We start from the raw sequence: 22,594 nt of genomic DNA, 5'->3' as shown, positions 1-22,594 counted from the left end.
GTAAATTACAAGCTTCTAATAGAGAGACAATTTTTATAATTGTGAACATTCTTTCTTTTTTGCTGAAGTGTACGCACAAAGAGAATACAAGTCACGCGAGCCATAACTGACGAACAATCCGATGGAATCTTTCGATTGTATCAGTTTCACAGTTTGCATTCGCGTCGATTCGTACTTGACCGAGGGAAAGAGAAAGAGAGTTATGTTTCTGCGGGAAAACGCGATGAGATTAAATAAAAACGGAAACCGCAAACCGCGCAAAGTTGAAATGCACACGGATCGAGTACGAAGTCGGGTTTGTTTATATCTCGTCATCGAAGACACGAGGAGCGACGAGAGTTTCAATTTCTATCTTTGATTCTCCCGTCCGATTGCCCGTGACATATTTGAAATCGAGTGACATTGAAAACTTCCATCGAAGGACTGCAAATTGTTGCTCCGAATAAAATCGAAGTAATCGAAAGCGTACAGAAATGATTTAAACGTCGCGTCTCCGAGAATTTCAGAATGTCCACGTTATCTCGTGATAAGACAAATGAGAGTATTCTGAGACACGAGTTAACACGAGACTTCAATTGCCGCGACTAATATTTGCTCACGGTCGTGAAAATATCGCCAAATTGAATCGCGTGAATCTTCAATTATCACTGCAGAGAAAACTGATTACATAAACTTTGAAGATTTAGTAGCTGAATCGGTACGTTTTTGTTGGAAAAGGAACGAATCATGATTTATCGAGGATTCCTTATCAGATAAGCATGATTAATTCCTATTTAATATACCAGAATTCTTGATAGTGATACTAAATTTATATTCAATATATGAATTTAATATAATTTATATTTAATATACATTTAATAAACAATAATATAAAGCTCTGAGAATAATAATTAAGTTCACAAAGATTGCCTTTATAAGCCAACGCTTTTATTTTTGCGTGAGTTTATTCTGAGTGTGTACAATTATTAATCAATACATATGTATTACTCGAATTCACAAACGTTTCAATCCAAATTCAAGTTCTGCTGATAGCATATTTTGGTGAATTTAATAAAAGTATATTTTATATTTTGCATAGATCGGCATAACTTTTTAGTGAAAGAAACGTCTAGTGAATTCAACTCGAAATTTTATCCAACCGAAAAAATGCTGACTAAATCTTCACAGTCAAATCTGTCAAACGTTCAAAATGTCGATTCCAATAATAGTAACCAAGAAATGCTGTTTGGTCACAGCAAAATGCATTTTACCATGTACGTCTTATCGAAGTAATCAAAACATTTTTTTTTTTTTTTTTTTTTCAAAAAAGTGTTTAAAGAATTGACATTTATATTTTAATACATATTTATTTTTTAGACAATAATCGTCTTTTCGGGAAAAAGATACTTTGCAAAAGAACAATATTATTTGGAATGAGACGAAATTTGATGAATTAATAACAAATAAATCGTATAGAAACTTAAGTATAGAATTTTGAACGTTTAATTACGTAAAGGAAGATATTTTAATTATATCAACGAAACGTACCTGTGGCAGAGTGCACTTTGGCAAGATCAAATAGAATTTCTACTTCTCAGAAGTGGATACGTTACAGTGCAAGAACGTTTGACAGACTTAACTATGAAGATTTTGTTAGCATTTTCCGATTAAATATATAAATCTTCTAATATATAGCGGTACCCAGCACCGCCATCAAACGAATACGGCAAAATTCTATCTCTCGTAAGGAGAAAGTCATCCAGGATAGGATAAAAGGCGCAGCCTTTTACGAGATTTTTCATCAATACTTTAGAAAAATGATTCTTCGAAACGCGAATCCTCAAAATTGGATTTGAAGACGAACGTAAATGAGAGATATATTTTGACAGTGCAGTTTTTAGTTTTTGTACAAAGATTCATTCAGGAGCCTAATAATTCCGGAAGTCGATATGTGCTCGAAAACTTGCATATTAATATAATGGCACTTGAAATATTCTCAAAAAAAATACCACGACTTGCTTCTTTCACAGTAAAATTCTATAACGATAGCTAATCGTTCCTAAACGCAGATTCTAAATAAATTTTAATATCATTATTAAGACATTCTGGTATATATTTAACAGGAAAGAGTTTATCGTGCTCAGCTGTACGATTCCCACAAGATTTCTGACTCATTCATTTTCCAACAGACGTACTGATTGAATCTGTCAGAATTCCGAAAAATATATCCAGACTTTTCTCAAACGTACACATACATATGCCATTATGCATACATTCGTATGTGCTCTAACTTTGTGTGCCAGAAGAATGTATTACACCGCGCATTACAAGTGATCAGTGGTATCAGCAGGCGATTGATATCCCAAAAAGATGCATTCGCTCTGTGCACTCCATCTATTCGCGATTAGGCAAATCGGATACTATGGGATCCGGATTGACGTAAACCATTTTGCTGCGCACTCCCCCCTCCCCCCCCATCGTGATTTACGGGTTTCGTCTGACCATTGACACGCCTATGTGTATGTAATCGTGATTGATCTGTCGAGTGGCGCGCGATGAAATTTATGCGTCGGCCTCCTCCACTTACGCTCCGTTCTGTAAACACGCGTCGGTTTACGTACGGACGAGATAATGCGATCACCAGCGAGCGCGTTTGCATCCCCTTCGGCGAAAAAACACTTTGTATTTTACTGTGACCGAGTTAAAACGGAGAAATCACCGTAGTTACGCGTCATTGAATTCTGCAGCGATCGCTTTATCTCGTTGCCCCTCGCGAGCTGTGCGAAGGGAAATTTTTAGACATTTCTGTGAGCCATTTATGTAAATCGACCTCCTTCTCTCCCTCTCTATCTCTCTGTCTCTTTTTCTGTTTTTCATTTATGTAAATGCTTCAGGAACGAGTAATTAAAAGTAATATAAAAGTAATATATATAATTAAATTTGTAAAATTAAGTTGAAATATAATTAAAGTAGTATAATTAAATTGAATCTGTTGAAAGGCAAGGTGATTAAAAGTTGGGTTCTTCAACTGAAGCTGCTTTCTGAAAAAAGAGAGAGAGAGAGGAGATGAGCTTCCATTTCTAAATGAATTCGGAACCTTCTGAAAGTGTGTCGGGATTGATCTCATATATATTGGCTTCACGATCTCGAGTTTCGGCGAAAATTAAAGTGACCGCGGTTTGCTATGCTTCCCCGTGCCAGAATAAGTGGGCTGCCCGTGTGTGAGCCGTGTCCAGGGGCTAGCGGGGGCCTTGTTGACACACAGTTTCCCAATTGACGCGCGTTGCAGCGTCAGATCGGATGCTGCGGCGCCAACCGTCGCTCGGTGCGGTCATGCATCGTCGGGAAATTACGTCGACGTAGCGTCGGCGCGCCCAAGCGGGGCGGTTTTGCGCTCCCGCGCGAAATTCACGCCTCGCTCGCTCGTAATTGCCGATTATTTAAATTTCGTTGGCTCTCCGGCTCCGTCTCTCCCCGCGCCGCGCCGGGCCCCGCTACTTTCGATCCGACAAACTTTCCAAGGATAATCCACGGCTGTCCTCGATAATTTCGAAGAGACTCACAAGATGTAACTCTGACTTGAGCTCGGGAGCTACGATTTTCTCGCCAAGGGCTGGTGGCTCCAAGTTGCTAAGCGGCGGTGAATAAAAGTTTTAATTCTCTATTTACTTAATCTAAATTTCTTTTTTAATTAGGTAGAACAAATATTCAAATGCTATGACGAAGAAAGTAGAATAAAACAATTTTGGCGGAGAGAAAGACCTTTAACAAGCGCGAAAATTTCTTCATTCTGAAAGTGGAGAATTTTAATTGTCGCCGTGATAATTTTACGTTGAATGTAGACGTTGACGTCTACGAGTGGGTTAACTCAATTCGTCGTCGACTTTGCAATTTACGAACGGGCCAAAGCCAAGGCGAGATAAGCGACGCATAAAGATAGTCGCAAACTCCGTCGACCGTTAAGTACGTTATTGTTTACACAGTTTTATTACCAGTTTATTATCCTTTTCCCTGCCTGCGCCGAAATTGAAGATCGTCCGTCGATGCATAGAAAGTTCCCTCGTTCTTAATGATTACGGACAAAAAGAATAGCATCCGTTATTAAATTATTTATGCGCCGATAGTAGATTGCTGCGAAATGGAAGTTGCGAAATGCTTTTTCTTTATCCTACTTTGCATTCTATTTTGTTGAGTATGTAGAAAAGCCATGTTTTCAAGAATTTTTATATGAAAACGCATTGAAGGGAAATTAAGATGCAACTTTTGTAAATGTGTTTATTAATATTTGTGAAGGATGATATTTTTTATAATCGCAGACTTTATTATAGATCTAAAAAAGGCGTTTTTAAGAACTTTTAAATAAAAAAAGGAATTGAAGCAAGTAGTTGATATGTAAATGACGTCAAGGGAGTATCCTAGACTAGAGCATTCACGAAGAAGTGTTCCTTTAAATTAAGAATTACAGATTTTCTCTGAACAAGTGATTGAGATGACTTGATTTTTAAAAACAAAAAATTTCCTAATTTATATGAGATTGCACAGATTGAATTAGAATCGATAAATTAAAAATTGACAAAATGTCCTTTTGAAGATTATTCTAATATCTTACTTTGATTGAAAGATCATCAATTTCTTAATTTTTAATTTTTGTTGCATCTTAATTGCTTCAACACTTTTAAATAAAAAAATTTTGAAGATATGAATCTATTCTTTTTAACAAAGGATATCCCTTTCAATGTAGAAGTACGAATGTTTTTATTCACTAAAGCCCGCTGTACACGATTTATAATTTACGACAGAATTAAGGAAAAACAATCGAATATTTTATACATAATTTTAAATCAAATTATCGTATAATATAACAATGTTTTCTGATCTATAATTATATTCATAATTTGAAATGTAAAATTTCCAACAGAATTCCGTTTTAAATTTCGTCGCAAATAATAGATCACGTAAAGCTTAAAAAGAAGCAAATAAATTACTGCGAAAATAAAAAAGAATATAACTAAAAATGAAATATCTCATCAGCATGACGGATATAATTATTGAGAATGATTAAGAGAATTTCAAAATCCAATCTTTTACACAAGAAGTGTAACAATCTAAAAAAGAAGTGATCAATAACTGCTCAGTATTTCTGGTGTTCAGAAATAACGAAAACGCTTCAAAAATATTTTGATATTACTCTGCTCCATCTATTACTTCGGATAATTGCCAATATAAAATAATCGAGTACGATTTATGCGTCACACGATTGATTTGAAGATGCAGCCTGCCGTGTAGCAATGAACGAGTCCTCGTGATCGATGCATTTTGCCTCGAAGTGTATACGCAACATGTGTCGAAACACGCAGTGTCGCACGTACGGTCGAATGTACACACGTGCCACCGGAACGTAAATCGATGACCAATAATCGCCAGCCGCCGCCCACTCGATAAAATACTATGTACGGTAATTGCCATAAGTTTGAAATATGAAATTTCAATTGAATTCTGCTGCCGCCGCCGCCGCCGCCGTCGTCGCCGTCGTCGCCGTCTCCGCCGAAACGCGCCCACGCCTGTTTAACTTTATTTACGAGCGTCGGGAAATAGAATTTATGAAATCGAAACGTGGATGTAGACGCGATCGTAATTCCATGGACCGTCGTTCATGCCGCGTTGAAATTTTCCGCATTGAGATACCGGAGCCGTTAATAAAAAATTCAGACGAAAATTGAAATGCTCGTACATTTTATTTTCAGCAAAACTACATCCCGATTCTGAATTTATGAATGTTCTCTTCCGTGCAGCGTGCTTACTTCGGAATTGTGATCTCTTGAATTTTAAGTCCCTTGGATTTTTCGACGCGCGCGGGTATTACCTTATTTTTCAAGTCGCTACATATAAATCGCAAATTGTACTTACAGCCATTCGAATTTATCTCTCAGCTGATAAATTTTGTTGAGGATGATCATTTTATTCTATCGGTGCCTCGCGGGAGAGAGTGGAATAAATTGGGAAAAGGGTGACTCGCTTCTCGGAATATTTAACGAACGCGATTACGATCGCGAGTTTCGGGAGAGAGGGGCGCCATCTTTTGGCGAAAAATTAAAAGAAGGACGTATCACCCTTAATTAACGTCGCCGGCTGCATTAGCCTGATTTTCCAGATCCTCGTTTAGGTCATTCAAGTGTATCTAGTGCGATCCGAGGGGATCTTGCGCATCGACGTGTGCATAATTACACGTCAGTTCAATTGCAAGCAGCGGAGGGCCATTAGGCTTCGCTTAAGGGGCTGCGATTAGTACTTTTACGGAGAAATTTGTACGAGAATTTTGCGCTGGAAGAGCCTCTCGTTCTATTTAAAATGTGTCGCGTTGTCGTAAATATAGATATCATCAATAAAAATATGTCTTCCAAATGCATCGCGAGATGGAACGTAGAATCGTTCGCAATTCCCGTTTCGCGGTGAGCGCGTTTGAATCTTCGTTCCGTGTATGAGAGAAAAGCGATAAAGCTGTTGCGATACTTTCGCGGAAACACGATAACATCGATACGTACGGCGTATGTTCCGCGATAAAAGGCGCGCGTTTTCACTCGTTTTGCTCGTAGAAGGGTTATCCCGCCGGCACGGCGACGACGTAAACCGATCTATCTTCACCAGACACCGTCGTCTCGTGTTATCTTCGGTGCATCCGAGCATCCCGTTAATTTTCGCTGGAATGCACAAAGGGCAAATTGCAGTTTCGATTTTCGAATGATGGCAACGCATCATTCCAGGCTCAATCACGAAGCTAATTGAGCGAACTTTGAATCGCGAAAAGTTATATTGGAAAGAGAAGAACCTGTACTTTTGTAAAATACTTTATTGATGATGATAAATTATAATAGTTAATTAATGATAATGTAAATCAATCTTTTTTATTATTATAAATTTATTATTATAAAAATAATCTTTAGTAATCAAAGAAAAGGTTGTATTATGGGCCGAGTACATTCTGTACATTGTAAGAAAATTCGGTAAATTTACATATAATAGATGTAAAAGTTACACGATTAGTCCCATAAATATAAAAAAAATATCATGTAATTTTATAGAAATTATGTAATTCCACAAAAAATATGTATAGATTTGTTTATTGAGTAAATATCTTATTTTATACGGAATATAACAGGATATTTAAATATTGTATGTAATTATCTAAATTTTTGTAATATTACGTAATACAACATTCCATGTATTGCTGTGAAATATAATGCGATTAATGTTCACTGTGCATGCGTGAAAACTCTGCCCACCTAGCATCACTATGTGCGGGCACGGTAAGTAGCCATTCTATTGTTCACAACAGGTACGATAGAGAGGCAATATTTGAATATATAATATGTAATACAATTGCAAAACTGATCTCATCGTTTCTATAACTTTCCATACATTTTGTAAATTTACTTCTGCAATCTGCTTAATTACAAATTACAAAATTAATCTTACCCTTGTATATTGCAAATTTACAAATGCGTGGAAATTTACAACTATTTAGTAACTTTACACCTATTATAGTGGATAATTTTGAGAAAATTTGTTTACAGTGTGGGCGTATATTATGAGCATTATTATCTCCGTTGACGAATTTCTATTAGTTACAGAAGCATTTATATGCCAAAACACGATAACTAATAATTATTATAAAGCATTTTTATTTTTGATCATTTCGAAACTTATACATTTTAACATTTAATTACACATACTTTTTTGCATTGTTTTTACATTTGTGTGTATTATCACACGAATGTACACTCGAGTGGTTTTTTTTATTATTTAACCTTTTATTCGGCTGTACACATTTCAAGTTATGCAAACTTATTCAATAGCGTAGCATTTTGTTAATGTGGTCATAGAAGCGTGCTGGTAATATGGACAGTTTCAAAATACTTTTTCAATAAATCGATTGCCACTTTACAGGGCTGCGTTGAAAAATATTAGAGATACTATTTTATTTTCGTTATTTAATGTTAAACAATGATAAAATATAACAATAACGAACTGAAAAATTCTAAAGCATGAAACATTTTTTAAATATAATTTTTTAAACAAAATATTGTATTTTTTTTTCAACAAAACCAATTTTTATATTTACTTTTGTGGTGGTCGTATCACCACTTTTGTTCCTCTTCGATTTATCATGCAGTATCGTCATATTTGTATAAAACACGTCCTAAGTAGTAGATATTTTATAACTTTGAGCATGGAATCTATTAAGCAACATTCTAATGAATATAATCGTTAAGTTTCAATCTAAAATATTGATTATTAACGAAGTTATTAAATAAAATGCAAATAGGTGCCCATAATACCATTTTCACTTTTATAAGCTATTTAAAACTTATAATACTACTAGAAACAAGTATTACGCAAGTATTCGCAAGTATTCGTAGTATTTCAAATCAAAGTAGAGAATATTTAAAAGATCATTACACACACAAAAACACACACGCGCAAATATAATTGTAATTAAATACTGTGATGGAGTAGGTGGTTTTGTATAATTAATAATGTAATCAAGAGAATCCTCGAAAGCGAGGTTCATTTTGTATCGAAATTTCATCAGCGTTGGTGGACGATTGAAGTTCGGTTCTCATTAATTCTCGTCACGAGATTGTCCCAAATTTGCTAGCGTTTGGCAAATGGCGCGCGTGCAAGCACAAAGCGGAGTTTGTATTTTCCGGGCACGACGCTCGCGTCCCGCTCCAGTTCCTCACGCGGCTTTCTTGCACAACTATATCGTTTGCGTCGCGACGACGAGCTGCTCCACTTTCGCGATCGTTACATTTTGCCATTTTTCCGCGTTTCTACTGCTGTATTTTAACTTGTTTGTTGTAAATTTAAATGGTATTTAAATATTTGCACGAAACTTCATTAATCTTTCACGAATCCTAAATCCATAGATTGAAAAATTTTTAAATCATTTAAGTTAATAATCCCAATATTGCAACATCCGGCATTCAGGAAAGATTTTTTATTAATATTTTCCAGAAGCACCTACAAAATGATTATAAAGTACTTGTGCAGTTTTAAACTTTCATAATTTTCGTCCTACACGCAGCAAAATCAATCTGTAAAAAAACGTTTAAATTGTTTAGTGAAATTTAATTTATATTAAAAGTGATTTAGTTTACTGTAATTTATCAGAACATTTAACAAAAGAAAAGATACTACAAATAATTATTTAATTAATTAATTTGTTATTTTGAATTTAATTTGTATTAAAAGTATTAAATTTACTTATTTTACTGTAATTTAACAAACAAATTTAACAAAAGAGAAACTATTTAAAATAATCAAATAATCAATTAATTAATCAATTAAATTGTAATTTTTTAAGAAATACAGATTCACATAGAATCGAAGTTTTAAAAGTTTTGAAAGCTGTATGACTTTAATAATCACCTTATAAGACTTATTAAAACTTATTATTAATTAACTTTCTGTTAGAAAAATTTTATAATTTGAATATTAGATGTTAAGATCACGATAACTACGTTCAAAAAATATCATTCCCGTGAGAAGAGCGATTACTCAAGTTTTCTTGTTTTAAGTATTATCTTTTCAAAAATTTTCTTGATAATTCTTTGAAAATACACTCATTATATTTAATTAAAACAATAATTTATTTAAATTAAACTTCTGTGCACACAAAAAAGACGTACTGTAAATTATTTCAAGTAAATATTATAAATATTTCATACAAATATTTCATAATAAGTTCTTGTATCCACAAATCATCAACTTTATTCAAATGTATTCTCAATCCTAGTACTTAACTTAACACTTCAATCAAGATTATTAAGTTAAAATAAAAATTCAATTTGCTTATTATGTCAAATTTTTTCGATACAATTGTATAATATTCTTCGAAAGAGAATAAATTCTTTTTTTTCAAGTATATAATAATAAGTTTTTCTAAAATTTGTACAAAATAATTATGAAGAAAATATTCTTCGTTATAGAAAAAGTGTTTACTGGAAAAGACACCAGAAAAATTAAGAGAAAAATTAATTTCAGAGAATTTCTTTCTTATCCTTAAAAATTATGAATTTTTACGGGATTTTTTTGGTACTCGGGAAAATATTTTATTTTCAAATTTACATTCTATCTGTCTTTCTGACACAATTGTTCTTTCGATTTTTTTCTTGATAATGCAAAGCGTTGACAATCGATTAAAAATAAATATGACATCCATTTACGTACATTCTTGTGTTAATCGTCAGTTTTTGTAAGAAAATGTTACTGACAGTATTGTTTTAAATTGGTATTGTGTGTTTCGTCTTTCAAACTTTGTACTTACGATGAACCTGTGTATTGCCGATAAATCTTTTATATACCAATATTTAGTAATATAAATTTAAGTGGATTTTTTTATTAAGGAACATTGAACTTTTTATGATGTTACGATTAAGAAACATTAAAAAAATGAACCAGTAAGGATCATAAAACTCTCGATATTGGCAATGAATTAGCAAACGGAAAGAACAATTTTATTAAAATATCTAAGACTTTAGCTGGATACAGATCTGAAAATATTTTTCAATAATTATGTAGAACGCTCCAGTTAATTGCTAAACCATTGAAATTTGTGTAACATTACTCATCATGCTTGAACGTTCAACATAATTATTTTAATGACTCAACAAAATTACTTTCAGATCTGTATCGAGCTAAATTTTTAGATATTTTAATCAAAAATCATTCTTTCCATTTCGAAAAATACGAGTAACACATAAAAATACAGACGTTCCAGGTCTCTTTTGAGCCATCTTTATGTGTACATTAACTAGATCGCAAAACGCTACTGGTTAATATCGACCAAAAGAAAGAAAACACTCTGAACGAGGAGATATCAGAATTATATGGAAGCTGCTTAACGCCAATATCGTGGACACGATTTCCACAGTAATAATTCAGTTATTACGTATGAAAGAAAAATATGACATCTCCTCGTTGACATTTCTCCTGGAAGATAATCGTTACTTACTACAAGAAAAAAAGAAAGGTAAATTGAGCAATCGTCTTTTCAGTGGTAGAAATTGATATTTTCCCGCGTGTAGAACACCATCGAACGAATGAATGAGACAAGATATGGATGTAAAACCGAGTCTGAAATAAAGTCGGTGGCATGCATGGAGGATTCTTTTACGTAGTCTTTATGAATTTTTGCTGCAAGAGAAATTTTATTAAAGCAATTTGCGAGGTCTGTAAATCATCCTAATGGGACGTCAACCGAGCAACCTGATATTGACAATCGCTGGAAGGTTTATGGTCTTACGGCCGTCATTTGTTCGCGCAGTTCTGCAGGTTACAGCCCCATCAATGAAATATTACGATTATCATTATACTCGGCCGCGTGGGAGAGCGCCTGTGTCTCGCGCTTATACGAGCGCGGCGCCATGGAGTATTACGGAGTCATATAATTCTTACTCTGTTTGCCTCCGATTATCGGGGGATCAATTCCGGGAATAATACCGGTCGCTTTGTTCGCCAATTAGTTCACGCCCATGCTACACGGGTGAATCTACATGTGTCTATCGAGCGGGGCGCACAGAGGCGTGCAAATGACACTCGATCATAATTATTCGAACGTGCACGCGACACGGTAGTGTGCGGGAGAGAGTAAATCTAGAAATCATGCCATCGAGCGATCGTGGAATATTTGACAGTCAACATGGAACAGCGCATATACATACGGCCGCATCGCACGGTTAACGGCAATATTCGTTATTTAATTCTGACGGATGGCCTTTCTTTCTGCCATTCAAATGGACCCTTTGATACACGCTTCCGAAGAGAAACTGTGTAAAAATTTTATACGGCGACTCGCTCTCTATCGGGGATCTGTTTCTCCGTATTAAAGACACGTTGAAGCTTTCATGCACGGCGATACGTAAACCTATGTAAGATCGCCAGGAAATATTCCCGGAAGGGAGCTCCATTTTTCGTGACGGCGATATCGTATCTTTACGTTTTTCGCTCGTGGCGTTCGCAGCATCCGTCAAAGAAATGCAGCTCGATCGGGGACACGTGTATTTATTCGCGATATATTTCTTCTTATCACGTGCGCCCACGGAAAAATGACATTTCTCTCGTTTTCTTCTCTCTCTCTCTCTCTCTCTCTCTTCTCTCTGTCATCTTTTTTTTTCTTGCTCGTTCGTACCGTCTTTTCGCTTTGATCGTTGTAGCAGAAAATCCTTTAATGTACCACGACCGAACTTCTTTTTTTTTTAAACAAATGAACTTTTTTTTATACAGGCTACTCATAGTAATTAAAAATTAATGCAGTCACGCGTCATACAAACTCCGACGTTCAGCGCTCTGAGGTCCCTTTTGCCGGCAAAAAGTCGCGTTTCATATTCCCGCGCAGATGGAAAACCCTTTAAATAGATTAAAGAATGGCGAGAGCGAACGTAATACGATTTCAAGTATTACATTTGTGATTGTATATCGCGGAGCCGACGTTAATTCCTTCCTCCGTTCCTTTTTTTAACGGATTGCGGCGCAAGTGCCGCGTTATTGCGCGCATAAACACGTATTTGCGTAGAGACGCTTCCTCTTTTTAACATTAAACTTGAAGCGAAATATTGAGATTCGATTCCGGTGTATATTGGATAACGATATTGCACTCTTAACATATCGCGCGATATTGCTATCGACATTTGAATAGCCAGGTGCCTAAGCCACACAGTGTCCAATATCCCATTTAAATAATGAACATGTGAGTCTAAATAGTCTAACGCTTGCCCACTCTAATACTCGAAATATCAGAGGGAAAGAGGAATAAAAGAAACTTTAAGGATATCGGTGGAAAAGTGAAATATTAATAAGAGAAGAGTGGTCAATATCGGTATTAGGTATCTTAAAGCGATGTCTCCCTTTTTCTTGAAAACTCCCTTTTTCTTATCCGTATGGCTTCTTCCTATATGTGTATAAAATTCGCTAAAAATGAATCCATCGAAAGCGAGAATAAAATTTGTACAATCTTCTTTCACAAATTACATAATTTAAAGACACAATAACTTATGAGAGCTGTCTATTAAATTAGTAACTTAATCTTTGTACGTATTGTGTTACATGTGTGTTACGTCTTGCGGAACAGCACAAGATTTTTGTAGAAATCTCTGAAAAGCATTTTACGTTGTAATAAAAGGCTTTTAAGAATCCATATATATATATATATATATATATAAACTTTGTACAGATGACTCTCACGTGAAAAGAAAAGAAAAGGGAAGAAAAGAAAAATACTGGGTACTACGTTGATTTTGGAGCTTAAACGCTCGTTTTTGCTTCTCCTACAAAAAAATTTAGTTATTTCAAATGAGTGAATTTTTTTAACTTCAACTAATATTATTTTTAAAACACATAAATTTTAACTTATTTCTAAGTTAGAAATTTTTCCAAGTTAGAAATTCGCCTATGTAAAAGAAAAAGATCATACTTTTTGTTACTTTGTATAATCTTATAATTCACGAATAAATATTAAATTTACTTGATAAATCATATTACAATTGTTTTGTTTTAATTAGAGCAATCTGATTTTTAAAAAGTTATGACATTTTAATTTAATATAAATAATGCAAATTTAACGTACACGCAGAGAAATGTTTCTTCGAGTCAAAAAAATTTTATTTAAATGAAAGAACTTTGTGCATTGCTATAACACGGTTAAAGAAAAATTTCTCTGACTTTGAAAAAATTTTGTGATCGTTCCTTTTATTAGAAGAAATGATTGTACAACACAAACCTCTTTTCTGAATGGAAAAAAGTATATTTGTAAAATCAAAACAAACTAAATTATTTCTCACATTTCTATCAGTACTTTCTTTGAATTAAAAAGTTATTTATTTAAATTAAGCAAATAAATTAAACAAATAATTTATTTACTTTAAATTTACTTCGATAACGTCATTTCTTGAAATCAAATCAATTTTTATTTCCTGCAAAGATATTTTCACTTTAATTTAAAAATACCAAGAATTCAAAAAAAAAAACGATTTTATCAATTTAAACGTAACTTTTCTCTGGCTGTAACTAAATACATTTCATAAACCATTAACTTTAACTCGATTTAGTTGGGAAAAAGTATTAACTTGGCGAGCCTTACTAAAAGCAAAGTGGTACGTCGGCATTGACAATCTTCTATGGATTGTATACTTAAACAGTTCGGTCGCTCATTTCTCTTTCGAGGCTCGTCCGCGGTTCCGCGACGCGTCGCGCTTTATAAAGAGGCGAAAACGCGGCATTCCGCGCGCGTCGAAATCCACCTCTCGATCACGTCGCTCTCGCGGGAACGGATTCCGACCGAGATCTCCGGACCGCAGGGAGAGAGGCGCTCCGACGGAGTTATTCCGAGAATCGTCGTAGGCGCGGAATTCATGAACAAAATGCAGTTCCGGGCAACGTTACGAGATAGCATCACGGACACGGTGGTGGTGCGGGAAGGGTGCGGGAAACCGACGCGAGGGATTGAGATAAGAAGCTCAACGCAATATAACTAAGTTAATAAACAACATCCCGAGAAGCATCCCGCAATAATCGGGACACAATGGCCCACGGCTCTTACCTCCGGATGCGTCACACAGCCGCAATATTATTTTACTTCTCTACGATTCTCTCTTTCTTTGTCTCTCTCTTTCTCTCTCTCTCTCTCTCTATCTATCTCCTTCTTTTTCTCGACTATATTTACTTGTTCCGGCACGTACATAGAGAAAGAAGCCTTGGCATTGCACTGCACCGCGAAACCATCGACCTACTTCGCGTAGTCCTATTGCTCGTCGTCTTTCTGCCATTTCTACATTTTTCCGTTACGTTACACCCCCGATAAAACCAGCGGAAATCGCGCGAGATAAAGTGCGGTGATTCAGACCGCATGGATGGGACAATACTTTTCTAATGGCAAAATTTAAATTTATTCACCGATAAAGTCGATGCTAAACGCTAAAAGATGAATATTCATGTTAATGGACGTTACTAAAGTATTTAACCATTAGTATTTTATTATCTTTTTCATCAATTTTTACTAATAATGTCCGTTTAATCGATTGCACGAAATGAAAATTAAATGCGTTCAACTAGAAAATTGCAAATCAAACTCTTTTGTCAATTTTGTCAAACATTCTAACCGTAGCTAAATATCGAGATGATCGGTGAAATTTGAAATGAGTATGAGACCAGAATGCATTTTGTATGTAGAGAAGGGTTGCCGAATGAGTTGCCGCTCGAGTTAATTTTTATTATATTTTTCATGTGGTATAATACTGATTTGTATGCGAGTGAACGTTGGAAAATTGTAACTTGATTTTGCAGGTACCTGTTACAACAATATTTGCACTTTCACCAACAACAAATGAATTTATTATAAATCGTTTTGCAATCTTTTTCTTGCAAAACGCACTCTTTGGGCAAAACTTGAATCGCACCCGTGGCTCTCCTAAATCGTATCGTCTTTGAAAGTTTTGAATTTATGAATTAAAATAATTAATTTAGTACGTCATTAATTAAAATTTATTTTATTAATAGTTTATTGAAGAAGGATCATATATTTAATAATACAGTTGTATAAAAATCGACCTTTTGGGGACTTGGATGAACAAAGTGTTTTCTGGTGGATTTTTGGTCACTAAAAATAAATCAGGCGAAAAAATTTAGATATCGCGTGTCAATTTTGAGAAAAAAAATGTGGCGTCGAAAACGACGATTTCTAGAATTTCCAAATCTTCAGTTGCAGCACCGGAAAAATTTTTTCCAAATTTTGTTAATCAACTTTTAATACGCATACAATTTAACAGGCATCTTATCCCATTTCGATTTGATTCTTTATTTTCAAAATACAGCTAAAATAGGAGACACTGAGAGAGACACTCGTGCTCGATATTAATAACAGAATTATTTTCTTGCGATAAGCGTGAATAGTCATTTCCGAATTTTCACTGCTATTCACAAATCCGTTAACTAAATTTGGCTGTCACATCACAATTAAGTGACACAAATTTACTCGTAATGAGTAATATATGAGCGAAACAAGTACGACAATTGGTTCATATGAGCACTAAGTAATGTAATTATTTTAGCTGTATCTCGATAACGAGAAATCAAATTGAAATGTGACAAAACGCATATTAAAGCTAAAAATAAAAGCTAATACTTTTGCGCAGCATTACCGAAATTTGGGAAAAAAATTTGATGCCGATGATTCAATATCCTGAAAAATTCTAGAAATTGTTGTTTTTTACCTTTTTGAACAATTTTGCTCAAAATTCTGACATAATAATCAACTGCGACCGCCGGATTTGTTTTCAACGGCCAAAAATCCATCGGAAGATACTTAGTTTATTTATGTCCCAAAAATGTATTGAACAGTGTAATTAATAAATGAAAAGACAAAAGCATCGAAATAAAACTGGGTTGCACCGAGAGAATAGACTTTGTTAATTGAACAAAATTTGTAGATATAGTGACAATAAAGTCACATTTACGAGTCACTACATGTACAAATATTCGTTACCAGATATTGGGCATTTGTTGAATTGCAAAGTCCTTGTTCTCGGGGTGAATTTATTTTTGCAATTGCCATTATTTTTATTCATATCAGTTATTAGTTTTATTATTATCAGTCACCGTTCCTTTATTAATATCTTTGTAATGAAATTTGTGATCGTAAAGGGAATATGATGATAAAGGGATAATGGGAAGCTTGATGTATTTTAAACATATTGATTTAATCTTTATAATAATTGCAAATATGTACACAATGAATGCAAAATATTCCACAATAAATCTTCTTTTATGAAAATATAAAATTGCATGTTTACATTATTATCGGCAAAATAAATTGATCAAAAATTAATGTTAGTTGTATCAGAATTCTTTTTAAGTGTCGGTAGCACGCACAAAACCAGATGTAATTCATTAAATTTTGGTCCATATTACTCTCAATTTTTATTTAGTGCACATTTTTGTCATTAAATGTTGCTTGCATTAACAGAAAATGTAAAATATTGATAAGATACGATTTAGGGGACTATTATGAATTCAGCAAACTTCTCTATTTCTTATTGATATAATTATCAAAACGTTTTTCTTAATGATTAAAAATTAGATCTTTGTTGATCGAAAATGATTGGGGATCATCAGTGTTATGCAACTTTATTAGTGAAAATTAATGTCGCTCTATTTGATCGAAGGTTTCAATTACCTTGCCCTTAAAGGGCAAGATGATGCATTTTCAATATAGCTAAGATTACAGTGCTAAAGATAGCTCAATTTTCCAGTCATTATACAGGGTAGTTTATAAAATCCGTTCTGACCGCCTATATTTCAAACTTATGACTTTAGCCCCCAACCCCTTGAAAAAGTGGCCTCTCGAAATGATCGAACACATATTTTGCAGTTTTTTCATAATTTTACACCGAAACAGATTTTATACATGTATACACAAGGTATACATACCTGCACTAAATATTCTAAATTTCCAACGTCACACGGTGTAAGTACAATAAAAAGTATCGAACGTCACAGATAACACGGATTTAACGTTTGTTTCGCGGAACGCGCGGGAACAGTACGGAGAAATTGCCGACTATAAGTACGAGTATAAACGCACCGGCCAAGAGCTATTGCCTTGTTTACGTTCATCGCGTAACGTCCATCGCGTAACGTATTTTACTGGCAGCGTTATTCGACCCGTTTCGCGAGTAGATTAAGAGCGAAATTTGCGACTCTGATATGTCACGCTGAAGCTCCTCAAGTAGACGGGGATAAGAGGAGTGCCTTCTCTCATGACTACCAAGTAAGGAGCACGCCCGCCTCCTCGTCGATGCGACGTAAGAATGGTTGCATAATCCGCCTCCTCTTATTCTTCCTCTCTCGCGCGCTTTCCCAGCTTCATCTTTACATTCATCCTCCCCAGATTTCCACATTAACAAGAATCCTTTGCTCAAATGTTACGACCTTTTTTTTCTAAAAGGCAAAGTGCAAGCTCACGATGCAACAACGTTCATCTCCGTATATTTTTATTGAATAAATCCTCTCATTAAAGATTTCATTATTGTTTCGCTAATTTATAGATATCATTTCAACTTGTATTATTTTCATCGTTAAAAATTTTGCAGGGAAAAAGTGTATCGCTCCTGCTCGAATTTATTCGTATCTGCATTGAGGGAAAATGAATTGGTTCTGGCAACTGTAATTTGACAATTCTAAAATTCAAGCACTCGCTACTAATTTTTCGAAAGTAATAAGAATCAAAAAATAGTGCTAAATACAAGTAAGCTAAAAGAACGATTTATGTGCACGATTAATTAATAGTGAAATAACAACTCAACTATATTACACAGTCTTATACACAGAGAGAAAAAATTGTAGTGGCGGCAACTATAAGGGGACAACCATACCAATTTAGTTAATAGAATTATAATTTATAGTTAAGCGAACTATATTATAGTTACTGCAACTAAGTTAGTGATTAAGAGAACTAATAAAAAATAGTTGCAATATACTATCTAATATATTAATTACAACTATTTTTTATTAGGTCTCTTAATCACTAACTTAGTTGCAATAACTATAATATAGTTCGCTTACCTATAAATTATAATTCTATTAACTAAATTGGTATGGTTGTCCTCTCATAGTTGTCGCCACTACAATTTTTTCTCTCACTGTAGACTTTGTTCAAATAAGAATGACAGTTATTCCTCCAACGGAGACAATTTCTTTTCTTTTTTTTTAATAAACTGCAGAGCATAATGTCATAACTAATTAATCTACGACATACTTTTTGCATTATTAACATATTTTTCATTTCGACTATTTTGTGTAGATATGTAGAGCCAATAATTAAGTATTCATTTATGATTAATAATAATAATTATAAGAAACAACCATGGTGTAGCATCCTCAGTGCTTGTATTTTACTTTATTTTATTGTTACATCTTTATATTACATAATTCAGGCGTTATTTATTCTCAAATTTCTGATTGATAGTACGACTTCTTTCTCTGAATGAGAAGCTCTTCTGCGAAAAATGTCATTCGACGAGTCTTTCATTTTTATAGCTCATTCATTTTTATAGCTTATATAACTCGAATGCCGAGGATGCGTTTTTCTTTTAGAGATAAAATTGACTTCTCCGGGAAACCAATTAATCAATCAGAGAAGCACACGCAGCTGCAGAAGTACTCTGTATTCGAGTATTGCGGGTTTCTCTCTATGCCGGATAAGAAATATCTCTCCGCTGGAATGAACATCTTGATGGAATACCAAAGAGAGGGTTGAGATTCGCTGAGACGAATGGGCCGAGAGGCTGGAGCTCTCCTCGCGAGACCAACTCTGAATTCGCGTTGATAAAAATTCTGTCAGGTCGATTAACGATCGTACGTGCCAGTTGGAACGTTGCCATTTGTATCGCGGGATACGCGATGCTACATTAGGAGTTAGCCCTTTAACGGTATCGCAGTGTCGTTAGATCCTCGCCAGTCCTTCCCGGCTTTCTTCTCGCGTATGAAATACGTGAGAAGAAAACGAATGTGGAAAAATAAAATACTCACCCGAATAAGCGAAATCACACGTGAAATATGAATTGATTTTTAAATATTGATAATCCTTTGAATACTGAACTACAGAGCGCAGCTAGATAGGTAAGGATAGATAAAAATTGGAGTAACCTGTAGAGGAAAGCCGCCAATACTGTCACCCCGTTTTGTTTCTGGATAATCCTTTAAAGGTTAAGGATAGAAAAAAAGAAAGTATTTTCTATCAGGTGATGTAGCAGTTTTTATAATATTATTTCACATGTTGTATAATAATAATTATGTTTTTGCAACATAATCCAAAAGCAGCGTTTGATTGTAAGAAATTAAGTCCCGAAACTAGTTTTCTAGGCAATAAAAGAACATGCAGAGAAGGGGTTAACTATGAAATAAATTGATAAACTAAATAATAAAATATACTTTTATGTAAATAATTTATAAATAACAAATTTTATAAAATTAAACCTTCCATTTTTTGGGGGAGGGCATCTTATTAGTGAACCTATCGCGTCCAACGCTGTTTTTTCTACCTTCGGCTATTAAAGAAAATATGAAAAATTCATGAAACATCTGCCAACGTAGTAGTTGAAAATTTCGTAATACAGTGCAATGTTTAGTTTCTCCGAAAAGTACGAAGGTGCCGCTTTCGAAAGGATAGGCCTGCATTTCCTTTAATTTTGAATTTATGAAAATTTTAGATAATCGTTTTGATACTTGATGATTATGTTGATTTCTCAATATTTAAATATTTATTAAATCTTGTGGTTAATTCAAGTTTCAACAGCGCATTGTCGGAACATGACGAAAATTAATGCCGGCGACTTAATCCATTTATATTTTCGCGAGCTTATAACGGCTTAATAATTAACGATCATAAAAGTAGCCGTGGTGTCACATTGGCCATCTAGCAGGCACTGCAGGCAGTTGTAAATGTTATGACACTCTCTAAGTAGCTTAAGAGGGTTTAAGTATCTCATAAACGGCTCTCTCATTAGTTCAATTGTCACTGCATATTTCCGCGCGGTGATATACGAGTACATATATCGAATATTATAGAACACCGAGAGTTTATTAATTATGTACCGCTTAGCGAATAGCAACTAAATGGATCGTTGGGAAAATACATTTGTTAACCTAAGACCCCGGTGTTCCTAGTCTGTTTTTAAGACATAGTCTCTTTCAAGACTATCTTAAGTAGAGATGTTAACGCGGCTCTATGATTGCTTGATGACATCTTATGGCAGTACTTAAAGGTCTTAAATATAAGAACCGACTATATCGACTCCAGTGTCCAAATTACTCGCCAAACGTAAGAACGAACGAGAAATTCGAATCCAATTAAAATATAGAAAATTATGAAGATGTGGAACTTAATTGTCGATGATTAAATTCTTTTCCTATACATGCACAAAGTCTTTCGTAAAAAAGAGACTGAGAACGTCCTTAATTTACCAATAACAATAGAAATGCCGAGATATATTTTCTCGGCAACCGATATAATTCCCGTCTTAAAGAACTTTAGAACAACAGCTCAGGCAAAACAGAATAATTAATTATCCTGCTCTTTTTCTGCTTTCAGGCGATGGAGGCGGCGCAGGCGGAGATGGCGATCCCATTGTCAGCAGCACCAATTCCGAGAAGAAGTCCGGATATGAGACCAATCTGTATCTCTATAGCGTAAGTACCATAAAAATGTCTGGCGCAATTTTATTTCGCGACGTCGTACTTTCCACGCGCCTATCTACACTGAGAAATTGACGCATCGCGGAAGGAGAAAAATTTCTTGCTTTGTCGAAAAAGAAAAAAAAACAAATAAGAACGCATGACCCTTTAACTCTTATTGTAATCTTAACTTTTTATTTCATTAACTTTTAATGTCTACGCCGTCTTCATTAATCATTTTCTTAGCCGCTAGAAAAGATCGTTATTCGTAGTGTATACAGGATTCAAATTACAAGATTATCTCGATGCAAGTAGCAGAGTCATCCCCCGTCGTCGCTGTGGTGTACTCATTATCATTCTACGTGATACCGTAAAAAGCGATCTGCAAAACAGAGCTATCTCGCTGAAAATCCTTTCTTGCGACGTTAAGAAGATCAAACGTTCTTTCATTATAAAGTTACGAAATTATATTTTTATACCAGGAGCTTCGGCTATCAGCTGCAGCTTCCCTCAATAACGTCTTGCAGCTTGCAGCTCGGGGGAAACAGGACGGAAATTTTTCTGACCGCCGAGAATCCTTTACTGAATTGCTGTTCTTTCATAACGAAAGTTAAGCCGCGCACTCGGGGGCTAAGTCTCTCCTCCCTTACCCTCCCTCTTGTGTCATCGTTCCGCCATGCAGTTTTAACTCCACTACTTTCTTTACCATAAGAGAGCAGTCGCGGAGCTTCTGCCCAGCCCTAGGCTTCCCTTATCTGCTCGGTTCCGTTTAAAATTGCGAGCCATTATCGAGCTATGAATCTCGCGCGAAGCGAGTATTGTGTCCCGTTCTTCCGTCGAATCCGATAATTCGCTCCACGAAGTGAGACTTTAACCCTCTCGGCACTCTCGTATTTCTCGACTTCGACTCGATCGAACAGCCGCAATTGGAAGATAAACCCGAGAGGGTCCTACGAGTAATAGCGGTAATATTTTTATTGTGCGTGTAAATTTCGTCGGGATGATTCCAGACAAGGAGAATTGTAATACTACTCTTACAGAGAAAGAAGGAAATATATGATACAACGGATACAATTTCAGAAAGTAATTTAGAGACTCTTCGTATTAGAGCTTGGTCATGAGACAGCCAATTTGATCGGTTTACGATGTCTTGTCAAATCCCAAGAGAGAGAGGAAAAGATAAGAAAAAGATAAAAGAGAGAGAACTAGCGAATTTAGCAGGATTTTGATAAAATCGTCTTACGGACTCTAATTCGAGGATTTTTACTCTAGACATTTGTCTTACCTGAATATCAATTATTTTATCCGCTTTAATCTACTCTAAATCGAATAAATTTTATCAATGTCAGAGAATAAAAGAGTGAATTTAAAAATTTTATTCGTTCGATCT

At 34.9% G+C, this 22,594-nt stretch overlaps 1 protein-coding gene across 7 annotated transcripts in view; it reads left to right on the top strand.

Annotated features, from left to right (window-relative positions):
• The window catches only part of LOC105200148 (solute carrier family 12 member 4), a 145,144-nt gene that overhangs the window by 102,849 nt on the left and 19,701 nt on the right, over positions 1 to 22,594 (top strand). For all 7 annotated transcript variants that reach the window (XM_011167569.3, XM_039448846.1, XM_026137535.2 and 4 more), the window contains one exon: positions 21,122 to 21,219. In XM_011167569.3, the coding sequence (XP_011165871.1) occupies positions 21,122 to 21,219 (98 nt within the window). The remainder of the gene's footprint in view (positions 1 to 21,121; positions 21,220 to 22,594) is intronic.

This window comes from Solenopsis invicta, chromosome 4 (genome assembly GCF_016802725.1).
Source record: "Solenopsis invicta isolate M01_SB chromosome 4, UNIL_Sinv_3.0, whole genome shotgun sequence".
NCBI classification, from domain to species: Eukaryota; Metazoa; Arthropoda; class Insecta; order Hymenoptera; family Formicidae; genus Solenopsis; species Solenopsis invicta.
The sequence above is the reverse complement of the archived record's forward strand: the minus strand, read 5'-3'. Positions and strand labels throughout refer to the sequence as shown.